This window comes from Saccostrea cucullata, unplaced genomic scaffold (genome assembly GCF_032062105.1).
Source record: "Saccostrea cucullata isolate Sc308-1 unplaced genomic scaffold, CSIRO_AGI_Scuc_v1 ctg23697, whole genome shotgun sequence".
Taxonomy (NCBI): Eukaryota; Metazoa; Mollusca; class Bivalvia; order Ostreida; family Ostreidae; genus Saccostrea; species Saccostrea cuccullata.
The window spans coordinates 1-20,086 of NW_026922684.1; the positions used below are offsets into that span (position 1 = coordinate 1).

General features: G+C 33.9%; 1 protein-coding gene and 1 pseudogene across 1 annotated transcript; one reads left to right on the forward strand and one right to left on the reverse strand.

Annotated features, from left to right (window-relative positions):
• The first annotated feature begins 2,215 nt into the window (after positions 1–2,215).
• Positions 2,216–7,283, forward strand: LOC134262216 (uncharacterized; annotated as a pseudogene).
• Positions 7,284–8,914: 1,631 nt separating this feature from the next.
• On the reverse strand, positions 8,915–12,158 carry LOC134262217 (uncharacterized). Its single transcript, XM_062744600.1, has 3 exons — positions 11,603–12,158; positions 11,318–11,331; positions 8,915–9,885 (listed from the first exon to the last, which is right to left on the reverse strand). Exons 1-3 carry the CDS (start codon positions 12,118–12,120, stop codon positions 9,020–9,022), a joined length of 1,398 nt encoding a protein of 465 aa, XP_062600584.1. The 5' UTR covers positions 12,121–12,158; the 3' UTR covers positions 8,915–9,019.
• Between the last annotated feature and the right edge of the window lie 7,928 nt (positions 12,159–20,086).

The following is a 20,086-nucleotide window of genomic DNA, read 5'->3' on the forward strand; positions in this document are numbered from 1 at the left end:
TAAGTACATGTAGTATGAAACTAAGAATTGATCCCATAGTTCATATACTTGGGTATAAAGGGAAATGAATAGGATTTATCACAAAAATTTGTAATATGTATCCTATGAATGGCATCATTAGATCACCTGAGTCTATGCACATCCCCTGTCAGCTCAGGCTTTTTTTCATACACGGGGCACCCCTACTTATTTTTTAGTTTTTACTGGTCAGAGACCAGAAGAGCTTAGTAAGGTGTCCATTGTCCGTCTGTCTGTTCGTCCATCTGTAAACCAGAGCTCCAGATAATTTTTTACCCCAAAGTGTATTTACTCCCTGAATTTCAAATCAATGCAGATTCTGATTTTCAGTTAAATGGTTTCAGAGTATTTTGTTAATATACAAGTGTTTTAGAAGAGGAAAAAAATTACAAAGGACAGTGTCTGCATTTATTTAAATAAATTTTGAAAATACAAACAAGACTTTTGGCTAAAACTGTGAAACATTTCTTTTTGACAAGAAACATGAGTTGGTAAAGTTATCACAGGCACTTTATCTTTTCCTCCATTTAAGAGAGTAAATGAGAGAAAAAAATCTTCATTTATATGGCAAGTTGAGAAAAATCAGAAATTGGCAATGGACCCATAATAAATAAAAAAATAAACGTTATGTACAAACCGTATGTATAACATCTTAATAAAACAAGACAAGAATTTAAGAGAGCTCTTGATCGGTAATTTAAAAATTATGCAAAATTATAATCTAAATCTTTGATTCTTCCTCCTAAAGATCGTCGTCGTCATTACTAGAATAATCCTGGTCACTAAAAAGCTTTTAAATCTGTATTTCGTTTTGAGAAAATCCAAACACTGAGTTCACCTCAATTAATATTATTAGCAAAGTCGTACTTGTATTATTCAACCCATTGAACACAGTCTTACGTGGTGTAATGCTTATCTACAATTGCCAATGCGTAAATGTACGCTCAACTTTAATTTTTAATGCATATTTTTGAAAATTTCAATGCATATTTCTGCAAATACCCACCTTATCTGGAGCTCTGGTAAACAATTTTTCAAAATGCTACTCCTCCTACAGGTTTGGTCTGATTTCAATATAACTTGGCATACAAGTAGACTACACAAAGATACATTATATAGTGCATCGGTTTTTGATTTCAATGAACAGTGTTGCCTTGGTTACTAAAATTAGAAATTTCTTTGAAGTTCCTTACAAACAATATTCCTGCTACAGTTTTGGTCTTAATTCAATATAGCTTGGCACACAAGATGACTACACTAAGATACATAATTTAGTGCATTGGTTTGGTTTTTGATTTCAATGAATGGTGTTGCCATGGTTACTAAAATTAGAAATTTCTTTGAAATGCTTTTTAAAATGCTACTTCTCCCTAAGTTTTGGTCATATTTTAATTTAATTTGGCACACAAGTTGCCCCCAAAAGAGACTTAATCAAGGATCATTATTATATTTATTGCTATTGTAAAGTTTCAAGTCCAAATTGCTAATCGTCTTTTCCTTTGTTATAAGAACAAACTAGTAGAGCTACAGTCTCGACAGAGACTTCTGGTTTTACCACAAGTTACTTAACTCAATTTCAGGCACCCTCAGCTTCAATCTCACATTTTGTGAAATGTATCAATCATTAACCTACCGGTACTTTAAAATGACATTGTTTGCTTCTTGAGACTTCTTTCTTGTTAATCAAATCGTTTCAAGAAGTCTCTGGTTGAGCCTTTTTATTGTAAACCACTCATTTATTCCTCAAAAATTGCCTCAATACAAAGTAAGACATCTTATAAGATACACTGTAACACATGTACATGTATATGTATTTCTGGTTGGAGTTATAGAAGTAAGATTAAACCAGAGACTTCCAATTACTAGTATAATATAATTTTACTGCATGAATTTGAATACAGCAAAACTTGTTTAGTACGAACACGGATATTGCAAATATTTGGATATAGCGAAGTCATCTTGGATCCCCAAGCTTTATAAATTTGATGAAGTCTTTCTTATAATGTTATAACAAATTACGGATATAGCGAAGTAATTTCACAGGTCCCTGTGACTTTGTTATATAACCAAGTTTTGCTGTGTAACACATGTACACTTTTATCTCCAGATGAGGCAGATTTTGTGTGTGAACCAGATCCAAATATCATAGCTTCAGCAAAATTTCAACAACTTCGTCTAGAATTCCTTGTGGCCGTAGAAAAAATTGAGAAGGGAAACAGAGGCAGCAAAGGTCAAATACAGGCAGTTCAGTCAACAGTCTCGAGTACAAGCAGGAGGGCAACACTGCCAACAGAGTAGTTCCCAGCCTCCAAACACAGGAGAGCTCCAAACAGTCACCAGACTCCACACACAGAAGAGCTACAGAGTTCTCATCCAGCTGCCCCGATATGCTCTGGAACCTCAGGAACAAAACAGATCTCACAACATTGTGGTACTCCTGTTAGAATCTTACACTGAAAACTTATTAACAGTGCCTCCCCCAAGTTTAACAGCAGTTTCAAATTATAAAGACAAAACTTGTGCTTCATTGGCTGAAGGTATAGTAAATTGATTCTTCTCTCTGAAAAATTAAGGTTTTTAATGATCCAGATATAAAATGGGGAATATCTACTAGGTGTGGTTTAAACCTAAGGCCATTCCAAGTTTTTCTTTGTTTAGTGTCTGTAGACAAATTGGTTTTGAGGTTTTGAAATTAAGGACAGACAATACGTTTCTAAATGTATATACATTTTCCGAAGATTTTGTCATTGAAGTAAAGCTGACTTTTACAAGTTAACTCACAAAAAAATGAGGTACCTTACCAGGCATTTGTAAAAGATACCAGAGGATGGTGTTGCATTTTCTTTTGGAAATAACAGATTTTTAGCTCACCTTAGCCGAGGACTCAAGTGAGCTTTTCTGATCAGATTTTGTCCATCTTTCTGTAAACTTTTCACATTTTCGACTTCTCAAGAACCACTGGGCCAATTTTAACCAAACTTGGTACAAAGCATCCTTGACTGAAGGGAAATTTAAATTTTTTAAAATAAAGGGCCAAGTCCCCTCACAAGGGGAGATAATCAAGAAAAGACAAAAATAGGGTGGGGTCATTAAAAAATCTTCTTCTCAAGAACTACTGGGCCAGAAAAGCTGAAACTTATGTGGAAGCATCCTGGGGTAGTGTAGATTCTATATTTAAAATTCTAGATTTTAAATTGTCCAACTTATGACCCATGTGGTAGGGTGGGGTCACAATATGTATTACAAAGGGGAAAATTGGTAAAGAACAGCATGGTCAAAGCTATCAGGTGAGTGATGTGGCCCATGGGCCTCTTGTTTTTATACATTACGAAGATACATAAAACAGATATATGAGGAATATATCGTCTGACCTTAAAAAACACACACTAATTAAAATTGATAAAAACAAATCATTGAAATGCAATTTACGCTTTTGGGATCTCTCTATTTTATAGCAGTGTACCAAAAAAAGTTGTTTCAATGAACGAGTAGTTTAACTTTGATACAATGTGGGAAGTATTCCGGGATGATAAAGTATGTAAAAGTTTTATATTTTTTCCATTGCTTTTTCTCAAGCCTACAAGTGAGTCAATATTAATGCAAGTTGTTCTTTAACACCTGTATTCCCTGTTCATAAATAATTTAGAATAAATATTTTTCTGGCAGTGATATGTGTGCTAGATTCATATCACTGTGTCATCGATTCATCAATAATACCTAGTATCCAATTAAAAACCAGTAAACAATGCTTACCTGACAAGAAGCACAACTGGAAGCAAATGATGACTAAAAATGTTTTTAAAAAATCTTATTTGTTGGATCATGTAAATTAATGAAGTTTGCACAGTGATTTGTTCAGAGCATTTTAAAATGCCATCGTCATACATGTTCAAAAATCTATATATACATGTATGTCAAATAACAACTTTGTATTTTAATATGTCCAGTTCATTTCCAAAAGGCACATGAAACAGAAAATGCAGGAACAGCAACAACTTCAGTGGTAGGTTACAACAATTGTGATTTTTAGCTCTTCTGAGCCAAAGGCTCAAAGAGCTAATGCTATGGCCATTTGTGCGGTGTGCGGTGTGCGTTAACTTTTTAGAATATGGGCCATAACTCAAGAACCCCTTGGCCAATCAGTGTCAAATTTGTCACAGGGTATCCTTGGCCCAAGGGCTACCATTTGTACTAAAATAAGGGTTGGGACCCTAAAACAAGGGGAGATAATCAGGAAAACAAAACCAAAAGTACTGGTTGCAAAAAAATCTTCTTCTCCAGAACCACCAGGCAGATTTTCACCAAACTTACATACAATGATCAGAATATGTTGAAGATTAAAAATTGTTCAAGGCATGACCCTGGGCAAAGGGCGTGGTCTCAAGGTCACTTCAAAGTTGACCTAAATTTACAATTAATGAAAATGTCTATATTTTCTTACTCTCTGTATAAGGACTACAGTCATCAAATCTTGTAAGTTGATGCATCTTAGGACTTCACATCATGTTAACTCAAAAGTAGGCCACGGTCACCTACTTTTTAATTTTGCGGGCATTTGTTTTTAAATTGATTTGGATACATATTTTGGACACTTTAAGGCCTATGATGAGTTGATGCATCTTGGGTCCTTAAACAACGTCAACTTAAAAGTAGGTCACCGTGACCTACTTTTTTAACTTTATGGCTCATCCTTCTTGAAACATTTAATCCCATTATTTCAGACACTGAGAGGGTTAGAATCATCAAATCTTGTAAGTTGCTGCATCTTCGGACCTTAAAACACATTTAAGAAAAAGTAGGTCACTGTGACCTACTTTTAGAATTTTGCAGGCTTTTTTTTTTCAAATTGTTTAAAAGGCATATTTTGATTACCTTCAGACCAACGATCATCAAACTTGGTCAACTGATGCATCTTGGGACTCTGAAGAATGTACAACCGAATGTAGGTCACTGTGACCTACTTTCGACATTTTATGGCTAGATTTCAGTATCTTAGGTATTTATTGGCTTAGAATCATCAAACTTTGTGAGTTGATGCATCTTGGGTTTTTGGAGAGTGACAACCAAAAATTAGGTCATGGTGACCTACTTTCAATATTTTATGGCTATATTTATGTATCTCCAATACTTATTGGACTAGAATCATAGAACTTTTCTATAGTAATACATGTGGGTTTTCGGAGAATGTCGACCAAAAAGTAGGTCACGGTGACCTACTTTTGACATTTAATGGCTATATTTATGTATCTCTGGTACTTATCGCTTTTAGAATCATCAAACTTTGTTAGTTTATGCCTCTTAGGTTTTCAGAGAATGTAGACCAAAAAGTGGGTCACAGTGACATACTTTTGAATATCTCAGGTATTTATTGGCTTAGAATTATCAAACTTGGTCAGCAGGATGCATCTTAGGCCTCTGATAAATGTCAACCAAAATATAGGTCACAATGACCTACTTCTGACATTTTATGGCTATATTTAAGTATTCTCCAGTACTTATCGGATTAGAATCATCAAACTTTGTCAGTTGATGCATCTTGGGTTTTCGGAGAATGTCGACCAAAAAGTAGGTCACGATGACCTACTTTTGACATTTTATGGCTATATTTAAGTATCTCAGGTACTTATTGGCTTAGAATCATCCAACTTTGTTAGTTTATGCATCTTGGGTTTTCAGAGAATGTCGACCAAAAAGTAGGTCACGGTGACCTACTTTCGACATTTTATGGCTATATTTAAGTTTCTCTGGTTCTTCTGGCTTAGAATCATCAAACTTTATTAGGATTGATACATCTGGGTTTTCCAAGAATGTAGACCAAAAAGTAGGTCAAGGTGACATACTTTTGAATATCTCAAATACATATTGGCTTAGAACCTTCAATCTTAGTTTGTATATTAATGCATCTTGAGTCCTCAGAAAACTTCGATCTGTAAAGTGTGACACAGTGACCTACTCATGTTTTTTTTTACAGCTTTATTAAAATATCTTCAGTCCTAACTGGCTAAGAATCATCAAACTTTTTATCAGTTGATGCAACTTAGGTTTTAGGATACTAAGGGTTAGAGGCTTCAAATACAAGTGATAGGTTGTACAATTTATCAGAAGAGCAATTCAAGGCCCTTGGGCCTCTTGTTCAAGATTTATTGTTTTTTAGGGATGGTATTCATACACTAAAACAGTTAATTTGTGAACTTTTAAGAACTTCTTTATTTTTGGAATTTGACCAATCTGTAAAATTTCACAGAAATTACCCATCATACAGAATTGCATAATACTGTAAACCAACTTTTATTCGCGTGCAAGAATTTTGCGGAGTTTGCGAGAACCTCTTTATTGCGAATTATACTTGCCGTGAACTGGTCCTTTTAGTATATTTATCTATTAAAAACAGATACAAAAAGACTTAATCGCGAAAATTGATCGTCGTGAACTAGTTTATGTCTGGTAAATCGCGAATTAAAGTCGTCGCGAATAAAAGTTGATTTACAGTAAGTGTAAACAGTAACTGCTGTATTGCCATTTCTTTTTCTTACAGGCTGGCCCCAGGATAGATCTTCCTGAATTGTCAGTAAACTGGAGAACCGGCGGGGCAAATTTTCAGGGGGACAACTTCCAACAATGGAAAATCAGGGACTCCCTCTTTCTCTGGATTCCAAGTTAAGTTTTGGTGTTTCTGATGATGTTTTTAGCACAATTAATGACTTGGAAAGTAGACCAAATTTAACGTTCAGTAGAAAAGGGCGAGGAAGCAGGACGGACCCTAATAGTACACTATGTAAAGTCGCCAAACTGTCCTCGACTGCTTCTGTGCATTCAGACATGGGCGAGTTTTCAGGTCAGAGTTTGACTCATTCCACTGGGGAGGGAACCAGTGCTAGTGAATCTGATGATACGAGTTTGTCCCACCTCAAACCGCTCGCAGGGGGAAAATGTAAACGGTACAAGCGAACTCAGGAAGCGTTACAAAGCTCGGGACTTCTGGACGTGACAATGAAGACAGCCGAGCTAATGAAAAAGAAATAGGCAGCTACAAAAAGACATTCGGGATTTCAAACAAGAAACGGTGGAGTTTCTCAAGACTGTTTTACAGAATCCCGAAAATAGTGAATATGCTAAAGTTATTCATGGCAAAAAAAATGGACATTAGATAGTCATACATATATGGGTATTGGGTTAAAAAGGGGAATAAATCAAAATGAATGGAAATTTCAAGAATTTTACATTAGTAATAATTACAGTGGACCTTCAGATATCCGGACCCCAGATATCCGAATATTCAGTATCCGGACGACTTTCTCATCGGAACGAAATTTGTAAATGTAATTTAATCCTGTTTTACTGGTGATTCAGGTATCCGGACGCTTCACATATATGGACAAATTGACTGGGGACCAAAGCGTCCGGATAAATGAGGCTCCACTGTAATCAATGAAACAAATAATAATAAGCCATGTATAATGACGAATATTGACTGAGAACTAGTTTTATAAAAAGTTTAAACAATAAAAACCTTAAAACTGAATAATTGGTTTTGGCTTGTAATTAATTATTTACACAAAATTTTATTTACTTTGAATGAAAGCTCAAATTTCTTGAAAACAAAATCAAATACTTTAACTAACTTTATGAAACATAATAATAAATTGTAATTACTTTTAAATTAAAAGAAAAGAAAAAAAAATACATAAACTATTTTACCTGAAATTAGACACAGGGAAGCGCGAAGTAAAATATTATTGCTTTATTCAGGTCTACGATAAGAATGACCGAAAAAGGGTACGCAATCTAAATCGGAGACCCGGGCTTCCCTGGTCAATTTCGGCCAATCAAAATTTTGTTTCTTTGTTCTCAAATAGTTTCGTTAATTGAAATCGCTATTAAGTAGATCACGTGACCGTGATCTCCGGACACTGACCATTATCAATTAATACATTCTAACACAGGTAATCCCCTAACAAAGAAAAATCTATTGACACCTGAGTATATCTTGACTTTGACACTAGGTAAAAAAAGATGAAAGGAAACCCTAAAGGACAATTGCAAACAACTTAACACCTAACTGCAAATTCACTCTAACCTCTGAATAACAAATTACATCATTATACATTTTTGTGCCATTGTTACCAAACATTTCTAACTGATGAAGTTTTGATAAGTAAATTGAACAGATTGAATTATTTGTCTTGAATAACACATTTTTTTTTGGCAAACTGAATTGACATTAATTTATGTACGTAAATGTAACAATTATTTTATATAAATCTTTCATACTTAATCTCATATAAACCGGTAAATACATGAAATACTGCTGTACTATATACAAAAAAAATAAATAATAATAAAATATTACTTGAACGAGAAAATCTACAATACTACTTCATTATTCTACACTATGTTAATACCTAATAAGGACACATATACCGGTACACATACATAGTCATTAATCATAACTGTCTTTCCTGATATACTTTATTTTATCAAATAAAATATACAACATGACTATCTTCCCCCTTGCTCCAATTACTTTCGTCCCGAAAGCTCAAATTTCTACTAATAAAAAGTTTCGTACAATACTGAAAACATGAACAACAAAAATTTGAAAAAAGTTTGTAAAAAAATTTTCTAAACATATGTACAATAAACCTAAAGTTTACTATAATAAAAGGAAACACCTTCAAATAAATGGTACATTGGTTGAAACAATCAAAATATGTACAATGTCCACTCAAAAGTTATGTACCTAGAAATATTTCATAAAAATATGCCACTGAAATGATGAGCAATTAGAATGAACATATAACTGAAACAGTACATAGAAAAAAAAAAATTGATATATCAGGAAAAATATTTTTAGTAAAGTTTTGTGATTCTGTTTTGTTAATAGAATTATCACGACATTAAATTAATTGAAATGAGTGAAAAAAAAAAAATAAAGGAATAAGAAATAAGACAATTTGTCAAATTAATCTTTTCTGTTTAGGTCATTTAATGAAGTGTGGTTTTATTCTGTCTTTTGTAAGTGAAATGCATATTGGTTATGTACAATTATGACGTATGCTCGGAATGGTTGTTTGAGAATTTTGCTTACCCTGTAGTGTAACCAACAATTTATTGAAAATTTGGATGGAACTTGTATAGTTGTTTGTGTTTGTTTGTCTGTGACTGAAAAGTTGGACCAAGTAGCATACACTTTGCATGTTGGAAAGCTTGAGACTGAAATATCTGTAATTGTAGGTTTTGTGATGGTATAGTATGATGGACATAATGATAATTGTGTAATTGGGATGATCACACAGTCTCCCCCTGAGGTTAACTCAAGTGCTACAACTGACCCTTTTTTACACTTAGCTTTATACAGGAGATACACAACCATAACAAGGATTCCTAAAACAATGACAGATATTATAACTGAAGCATGTACCCATGTGAACTCACTTAACCAATCAGTGGTATCATTTGGAGGTGTGGCCGTGACAGGTTTTCTATAAATAAATGAGGGGATATCCTTAGAGGAAGCATGTTGGACCTCTTTCAAAATTAATAAGGTAGTGCAAATTTTTCTGACCTTGATGCATAATAAGATACATACTACTAAGCATAAAGCTGCTAAGCATAAAGACACTAAAGTAATGATGTCAGAGGTATTGGGCCATTCCTGAGGAATTTCAATTTGGCCATCTAACAAAGGTTCAGCAAGAGATTTAAAAATTTTCTGGTCGTTCTTTACTGCTTTGGCTATTTTCTTCAAATTCAAATGGGCTTTTTGATCATTGGCTAAAACATCATGCATAGTATGGTTGTAAAATACAAATTCAGGAATGGGCATATTTATAGGTGTTTGGAAAATAAGTATTTCCAAAAACATAACTTAAGGGTTTAGATGTGTAATAGGCCACTTCCGGTTAAAATGCCGAGGTTTGACATCGGCAGTTCTAGGAACATCTATCTTCGTACACAAAAATGGCGCGTCGTCAAGACGGCCTAGGACGTTGTATCATAAAACATACACCAAAGGAACGGATTATAACTAATCAAAGGAAAGAATTAATATGATATTAAATAGAAAACACCTTAATATACTTTGGTTTGCCAAAATATGCAGTCAAAACGATGTTATCTCCATATACACACTACAAGGGTTTTTCCAACTTCTAAAAATAGCACCGATTTCGAAAAAACAAACGAAGTAACTTTTCATTGTAATTTTGTGATTCTCTTAATATCAGCTAACAGTTTGAGAGAATAATTTATGTTATAATATCAATAGCATGGCGTTTATTGTGGAATTTGCAATTAATCGACAGATGTTGCATCATACATTGTATAATCCCTACATAATGTAATATGCTGGAAATGTGCAAACCTGTGGCCGTGATAAATGATTCTCAGGATTTGTGAAATATATCGATGATGTCTAGAAAAATAATTGACAAAACAGACTAAAATATCTAGATACTCATTAATGTCACGTTCAATTATCCATGTTATCATACATGTACGTGAAATTTCCGAGATGATCAAAATAGATCTATCTGTAAAAAAAATGTAATATTTTATATGTGTAGAACTTTAACAAAAAAAAAATAATAATAATATCAGTTATGAAAACAAATAATTTATTCTGGATAAGGTCAGGGTGAATTTTATGTGTTTGGTTTTTTTTATTTATTTATTTTTTGCATGAGTTTAGCCGCGTGGGAAGGAGGGGGTGTTTAACATATTTATATATACATATTTTATTAATTTATAATAAATTGAGGCACAATTTTGTTTTTAAAACCCTTTGATCAGTGTTTCGCGATCGGTCAGATATCTTAGCCTTCATTGTAAAGTAAATATAAACTATGAAGAACTTTATACACATGGGAACTGCAAAAATGTAGTAAGCCCTATCTAGGTCAAGGTCACTGTGAGAAGAGGTCAATTTTCTGATGAAATGAATCTAATGTAAATTGAGTTGAGTATGACAATCATCATTTGTTTATGTATGCTCAAACTCATTAGTTCATTCATTACAACCTACCCTATACCATGAACAAAAAAAAATTATGCCTTACATTTTCAGGGGGTACATCACTCTGATGTAGAATATAGAAAAATATTGTGGATAGAATACTTCTTTTTTGTGGTTATATTATCACAAATACATGTCACACAAAATTTACAATGTTTTCTTATTGATCATCCCTACCATATTTTTCTTTGGCAGAATATTATAAACGTTTTTATAACAGTAATTGCTAAAACTGTCACTGGAAGTAGACAAGTTCTCTTCATGACAAGTATTCATTTATCATACCTGATGACTTAGAACTATAAAAAATTAAATGTCTACAATCCTAGGGCTTATTGTTACAGTTAAAGACATGAAACATTAAACTGTTCTCTGGCTAACTAGAAAAATGACATCTCTACCCTTTGTCCATTAAGGGTGCACCACTGGCGAGAGGGTACACTTTGCATTAAATGAGCGCATAAGAAATATGTATGGACAAAATTGCATGAAACTAAGGGAAATATTGCCGAAAGTGTCGTTCATTATAACTATGCTTAATTTAATCATATGCAAGGTCATGACTATTACACCCCTAATACCTTAATTTTAGACTCATCAAAAAATTCTTGTAATAGGGCTAAATTTACAAGATGAATAGCAGAGAAATTTGATGATGACTTATAACAATTGACCAAGCGTGGTGCAAAGAACAATGCTTCTGTGGATAATGAACACCTACATGGAATATGCAATACACAAAAAGCACAACCTTTCAAAACCTTCTTTTCTTTTGGGCAATCTAGGACTACAGTGGGAGTGTTATATAACAGCACAGAAGTTGGAGATAATTCCAAAATGTTTGATTTTAACAGATTTTGAAGGTATCTAAAGTTGCACAACTCTTTAATTTTTCGAACATCATTTGCGAACAGAGCCATGGTACAATCAGGGACAGTTATAGGCGACTGGGCCCAATTAGAATAACATAAAATAGAAGTCCCATGTACGCAATCTGTCAAATCTTTTGAGTTTAAAGACAGAAAATAATCATGATGAGGTGTGATCGCAAAATAATCTGACAAGGACAACAGTTGTGTAGCTTGCATTTTAGAGGTAACATTTTCTGAAGTGGGTACAGGCAGACTGATTACCTTATATAAATTCAATGGAAGTCTCTAGGAAAAAATGGAAATTTTACCGTGATAAACAAATTGTTATTATGTCTTGCAAACAGAAATTTTCCACCTGAATAGTAAGAAAGAGGCATCAAGTTGAATCAAATAGAATTTCTAATATGACAGTCTTGCGGGAGGAGGTCACCTTGGAATAGAAAAGGTAAACACAGCTCTTTACCTTAAGTATTATTGGCCTAGAATGCATAGTGACATTGTGGAGTATGTAAAGTCATGTGACAGATGCCAAAGAGCAAAACGCGATTATAACCCTGCAAAGCCACCAATGCAAACACTTCCACCTGCGAAAAAATTTGAACGATGGCACATAGACATCTCAGGTCCGTTGTATAAAACAAAAGAAAGCAATGAATACATTTTACTGTGTGTGGATGCGTATTCTGAGATGGGTTGAAGGGTTTCCATTGAAAACTCAAAGTGCTGAGGAAACTGCAAGAGTGCTTTTCAAAGAGATTTTCTCTAGATAGGGGCCCCAAAGTTTTATTTTCGGACAGAGGTCGAAAATTTATGTCAAAATTAGTAAATGCACTTTGTGAAATTTTTGACATCACTCAACACCACACTTCGGCTTACCACCCCAAAACAAATGGTTTAGTTGAAAGGCAAAATAGCACTCTTGCACAATCCCTCAGAGCTTACTGTGGAAACGCTCAAGAATAATGGCCAGACTTGATTTCAACCATCTTAATGGCCTATCGGAAATCACCATCCTCACACTCTACAGAATTTTCCCCTTATTTGTTAGTGTTTGGGGAAGAAATGAACCTTCCTTATGATGTTGCCCTTGACCCAATTGAAAGCATGGGTAGAGATGCTAAAGCCTACATAGGAAGGAGTTTTAGAAAATATGAGAGTGTTTGACAAAATCGCTAAGGAAAATTTGCATGGCATCAGTCTCAAAACAAAATTAGACATGACTTAAACTCAAATATACCAGACTTCAGCTAGTTGATCAGGTTCTTATCAAGGTCAACAAAGTTCCAAAGGGGTTGTCAAGTAAATTGTATGACAAATCGGATGGACCATACCGAATTGTGGAAATGGGTCCTAATTTACTTACAAACTTCGTAGATGTAATGACAACAAATTGCATGGGTCAATGATGAATGCTTCAACTTGAAACATTATCATGACCCAGAGGTCACGAGACCTACTTTTCATAATCCTATACAACAAGGTCAAAGGGATGCTGTACAAGGTCAAACTCAAAATCAAAATGTCCAACCACAAGGTCAACCAGCAGTTCAGCATCAACAGAATGATGTTGATAGTAACAATGATACTGATATGGTGCAAGATGACGGTTTAGGTCAACTATTTGATGATCAAGGTGAAAATGTAGATCATCAAAATGGTTCTACTGATGATCAAAGGTCAATAAATGAGTCCATAGACTCAGGTCAAAGGTCAGATGAGGATTCGGATACTCCGGAGGAGGAGATGTATCATCCACAAAAAAGTGGAAATTTAAGAAATTTTTTAGAGGTCGCTTCAAAAATGGTAGAAGAGAAATTTACATTGAACGGGAAGATGGTTCCAAGACTTGGGAACCAGATCAATGTTTTGACAATGAGGTCTTAGAAATGATAAATCACAAGTTTACCAAACTTGGCACAGTTAAAAATATTATTTTCAAGAGGAATTATTAGTTTTCTGATAAGTAAGCAAGAAAAATACAACAATTTAATTCAGAAAAAAAAGATTTTTTTTATTGCTCAATGCTACTTTACAATGCCAAAACTTGTTGTACCGCATTAAGTATTGAGGTAACCCTATGTCAATATTAATTATTTACACAGAATTTTACTTTGAATGAAAGCTCAAATGTCTGTCTTGAAAACAAAATCAAATACTTTAACTAACTTTACGAAACATAATAATAATTTGTAATTACTTTTAAATTAAAAGAAAAGAAAAAAATACATCAACTATTTTACCTGAAATTAGACACAGGGAAGCGCTAAGTAAAATATACTGCTTTATTCAGGTCTACGATAAGAATGACCGAAAAAGGGTACGCAATCCAGGGCTTCCATGGTCAATTTCGGCCAATCAAAATTTAGTTTCTTTGTTCTCAAATAGTTTCGTTAATTGAAATCGCTATTAAGTAGATCACGTGACCGTGATCTCCGGACACTGACCATTATCAATTTATTGACTCTAACACAGGTAATCCCCTAACAAAGAAAAATCTACTGACACCTGAGTATATCTTGACTTTGACATTAGGTAAACAAGAGGCCCATGGGCCACATCGCTCACCTGAGAAGCTTTGACCATTCTGTTCTTTACCAGATTTCACCCTTGTTACACATAATGCATCCCCATCCTACCCCACTGATCATAATTTAGACATTTTGAAATCTACACTACCCCATGATCCTTCCATGGGCACATATGTTTCAGCTTTTTTGGCCCAGTAGTACTGAGAAGAAGATTTTCAGAGATTTTACCTATATATTTCTATGTAAAACATTGATTCCCTATAATGGCCCCGCCCTTACCCCGGGGGTCATGATTCCTACAATTTTGAAATTAATACTACCCAGAATGCTTCCACATAAGCTTCACTTTTTCTGGCCCAGTGGTTCTTGAGAAGAAAATTTTCAAAGATTTTTCCTATATATTTCTATATAAAACTTTGATACCCCATTGTGGCCGTGCCCTTCCCCTGGGGGTCATGATTTGAACAATTTAGATTCTACACTATACCAGGATGCTTCCACATAAGTTTCAGCTTTTCTGGCCCAGTGGTTCTCTGAGAAGAAAATTTTCAAAGATTTTTCCTATATATTTCTATGTAAAACTTTGATTCCCCATTGTGGCCCCACCCTTCCCGGGGGTCATGATTTGAACAATTTAGAATTTACACTATACCAGGATGCTTCCATATAAGTTTCAGCTTTTCTGGCCCAGTGGTTCTTGAGAAGAAGGTTTTCAAAGATTTTTCCTATATATTTCTATGTAAAACTTTAATTCCCCATTGTGGCCCCACCCTTCCCCCAGGGGTCATTATTTGAACAATTTAGAATCTACACTATTCCAGGATGCTTCCATATAAGTTTAGCTTTTCTGGCCCAGTGGTTCTTGAGAAGAAGATTTTCAAAGATTTTCCTATTTATTTCTATATAAAACTTTGATTCCCCATCGTGGCCCCCCCCTTCCCCCGGGGGTCATTATTTCAACAATTTAGAATCTACATTATACCAGGATGCTTCCACATAAGTTTCAGCTTTTCTGGCCCAGTGGTTCTTGAGAAGAAGATTTTCAAAGATTTTTCCTATATATTTCTATGTAAAACTTTGATTCCCCTTGGCCCCGCCCTTCCCCCGGGGGTCATGATTTGAACAATTTAGAATTTACACTAAACCAGGATGCTTCCATATAAGTTTCAGCTTTTCTGGCCCAGTGGTTCTTGAGAAGAAGATTTTCAAAGATTTTTCCTATATATTTCTATGTAAAACTTTGATTCCCCATTGTGGCACACCCTTCCCCGGGGGTCATGATTTGAACAATTTAGAATTTACACTATACCAGGATGCTTCCATATAAGTTTCAGTTTTTCTGGCCCAGTGGTTCTTGAGCAGAAGATTTTCAAAGATTTTTCCTATATATTTCTATGTAAAACTTTGATTCCCCATTGTGGCCCCACCCTTCCCCGGGGGTCATTATTTCAACAATTTAGAATCTACATTATACCAGGATGCTTCCACATCAGTTTGAGCTTTTCTGGCCCTGTGGTTCTTGAGAAGAAGATTTTCAAAGATTTTTCCTATATATTTCTATATTAAACTTTGATTCCCCATTGTGGCCCCGCCCTTCTCCCGGGGGTCATGATTTGAGCAATTTAGAATTTACACTATTCCAGGATGCTTCCATATAAGTTTCAGCTTTTCTGGCCCAGTGGTTCTTGAGAAGAAGATTTTCAAAGATTTTTCCTATATATTTCTATATTAAACTTTGATACCCCACTGAGGCCCCGCCCTTCTCCTGGGGGTCATGATTTGAACAATTTAGAATCTACACTATCCCAAGATGCTTCCACATAAGTTTCAGCTTTACTGGCCCACTGATTCTTGAGAAGAAGATTTTTTAATGACCCCACCCTATTTTTGTCTTTTCTTGATTATCTCCCCTTGCGAGGGGATATGTCCCTTCATTTTAACAATTTAAATTCCCCTTTACCAAAGGATGCTTTGTACCAAGTTTGGTCAAAATTGGCCCAGTGGTTCTTGAGAAGAAGTCGAAAATGTGAAAAGTTTACAGACGGACAGACGGACGGACGGACGACGGACAAAATCATTGTCAAAATGTGATCAGAAAAGCTCACTTGAGCCTTCGGCTCAGGTGAGCTAAAAAGATGGAAGGAAACCCTAAAGGACAATTGCAAACAACTTAACACCTAACTGCAAATTCACTCTAACCTCTGAATAACAAATTACATCATTATACATTTTTGTGCCATTGTTACCAAACATTTCTAACTGATGAAGTTTTGATAAGTAAATTGAACAGATTGAATTATTTGTCTTGAATAACACATTTTTTTTTGGCAAACTGAATTGACATTAATTTATGTACGTAAATGTAAAAATTATTTTATATAAATCTTTCATACTTAATCTCATATAAACCGGAAAATACATGAAATACTGCTGTACTATATACAAAGAAAAAAAAATAATAAAATATTACTTAAACGAGAAAATCTACAATACTACTTCATTATTCTAAACTATGTTAATACCTAATAAGGACACATATACCGGTACACATACATAGTCATTAATCATAACGATAGTCATGTTGTATATTTTATTTGATAAAAAAAAGATATCAGGAAAGACAATATATACTCTTCAAAAAAAGAAACGCATAGCAGAATTTTAGTGAAACATTAAAATGAAGATTTTTAGAAAATGATGCATTGATAAAACAGAAATGTGGTAAGCAACAGGAATACTATCTAAATGTCAAATTTATTTAAACAATTTTAAAATTATAGTCGGTTTAAGACCATTAAAATAATATAGGGATGCCCCCCGCAGAAACAAATGATAGCCACAAACGGCATCTAATGGAAGCAAATGTGTGTAATAAAAACTGTATGGGAATATTTCCCACTCCAAATGTAGAACTTTAGTCAGCTGTTGCAGAGTCTGGAAATGCGATTGTCTTTGGCAAATCATATCAATCCATTTTGTCCAATGCTGCTTAATTTGGATTAAATTAGCGATTAAGATGACTGTGACTTAAACAGTTTGTTGTTTGTTGCAAGAATAGGTGTGTCAAAGAGCCATATGTGGCTGTGTATTATAAGATGGCATACGGCTTTAGGATGCTGCAAAATTGAAAGGATATGTGTAGGTAAAACATGGTTAGAGTACCTTTTTCTATCAAAGTCCATTGAATTAACATCAATCTTACGTTCTTATAATACCGTTTTCCATATCATTACACTACCACCACAAACTTTTTTAACGTCCTGGACATTTACTGTTAACATTCATTACAAAGCATTTGGACTCTTAATCTAAAAAATGTTTTCAGATAAAATTCTATAGTAGCTAAATTAAAATGTTCACCAGTGATGCTGTGGTCATACCCTATTGATGTGAGATCTTTGAAGTGATATTTGGGGTGTTGGGGGGTCGGACTAAGGCATGAATAATCCTCTTGCAACAATTCATAGTCAACTGAAAACGGTCTTGTTAGATGATCCGTGCAGTTCAGGGATAGCTGATGCTTTAGATGATGTCCTTGCGTTACATTCATACAATTTACGTAATCCTCGGAAGTGATGCTGTGCTGCATGTCACGGTAGTTACCATATTTTTTGGAACATTGGGTGTTCGATTTTAAGGTTTATGTTTGATAGGTTAGATATGGTTGTGTGTAACATTAAAACCACTTGCAATTGTAGATTGGGGCCCCCTGTTCCTCGCCATTTTCCTTTTTTTGCTACGGAACATTCAGATGCAGCATTTTTAGGAAGTGTCATTTTTCAGATAAAACCAATTTAGAATATCGAGAACCCCCGCGTTTGATAGCCCCTTTGTACCTGAAGGAATTCCATCGGAATTCAACAAATAAAAATTGAGATCAAAATTTTTGGGGAAATTTTGCAAAATCAGGTCTTTTTGTCTGTTAGATTTCTAGAATAGCTGTAAAGTTAACAATTGCATTAAAAAATCATGCATTTCACTAGAATACATCGTATCCATACAAAAATAAAAGGTATGACAAAACTGTCATACATTTTTAGGGCATTGTTCCCACAATGCGTTTCTTTTTTGAAGAGTAATTTACTTCCTATATTTTATTAAAGCAATTAATTAATTATATGTTTTAATTTTACGAAATTTTTACATGAAAATTTACGTTTTTATTTCCTTTATTTTTTTTTCCAGTATTGAAAGTCCATTTGGTAAAAAATTGGGTAAATACATCAGTCAATGCATAAAAATGGAAATAATTGATATTACAATTAAATTTTACACAATAAGAGGAGAAAAAAAAAGTTGGTCTTCCAAATTATTGAAAAAAATTCATTTTCTCAAGATATTTACAAATTAGGAAATTAACACCCAATATTTAAATAAAAAAAAAACAGGAAAAATCAAAAAAAAAGAGAAGATCATAACTGTAAAATTATTTTAAATTATTTTAAAAATAAAACCATATTACTTAAATTTCTATGAGTCTTAATATTGTACTAAATTGTTTTCATAAGCCTGTATATTTTTTTTAAAAAATAAAGACAGGAAATGTTAAAAAGCACTAAAATGAAACAGTTTTGGGGCTCTGCCCCTTCCCCGGGACAAAAAAAAAAAGTTAAAAAATCATAAAATCAAAGGAAAAAGAGAAACCAAAAACAACTAGCACTATAAACACTATATATTTACATAGTTACATGTTGAATTGGAAATATATATAAACCATTTAAGAAAGAAATCCGGACCGCTATGAAATAAGTCGGTTTATCGGGGTATACTCAGGTGAAGTGCGATTTACATAATTGAACGAATTATTTACGCTAATTAATACAACATTTAGTAAATCGTACATTGTTTCATCCTCTCAAAAGGCTAACTATACTTGACAAAGAAGAATCAGATAAAAATAATATAGAAGGGATATTTTAACATTGAAATTTTGATCTATTATAATATACATTTTAAAAATAATGTTTTAGGACTAATTATTGGGAAAAAAATAATTAATAAAGGCGTAAGCATTTCATAGTTATGTGGGTTGTTGAGAGTTGGTAACGCAAAATAACCGTAGAGTTACACTTAATTGAAAGAATAATCTTGTTAAGTATCATCAGGCATTGAGTTAATTTTGTTCATATTTTTACGAACTTTTCATGTGTAACTACAATAATAACTAGTGCTAATTGTAACGGGGACCGTTACAGATGTTCCCCCAAAAGCTCCCCAAATCCCTTTTTGGGGCCATATTCCCTTACCTTATTAAAAAAACAAACTCTGTGCATTTTTAACTTTAACAACGTTTTCTCAGAAGGATACCAATTAATCAAATTTTACATTCACCCCTGCGCAGGTTAGGGATGACACACATCTTTCTAATATCACAAATTTTAAATTTCAAATATTAAAGCATTTAAAAAAAAAAAATACTCTTTCAAGTGTTTTTTATTTCACTGTTTCCCAAAAACACGCACGTGCGTGCACGTGCATGATGACCATACCTTCTTTGCAGTCCCTAATATCTATCTATATTCTAAAACCCATCCTCTTTGGTTGAAAAACAAGGGAGTTATAGCCATTTCAAGTTTAAGAATAATTGCAGCACACGTGCATGCGTGTATTTCAGATTTTTTTCTTTATCATATTGTAGGATATCCTAATGCATG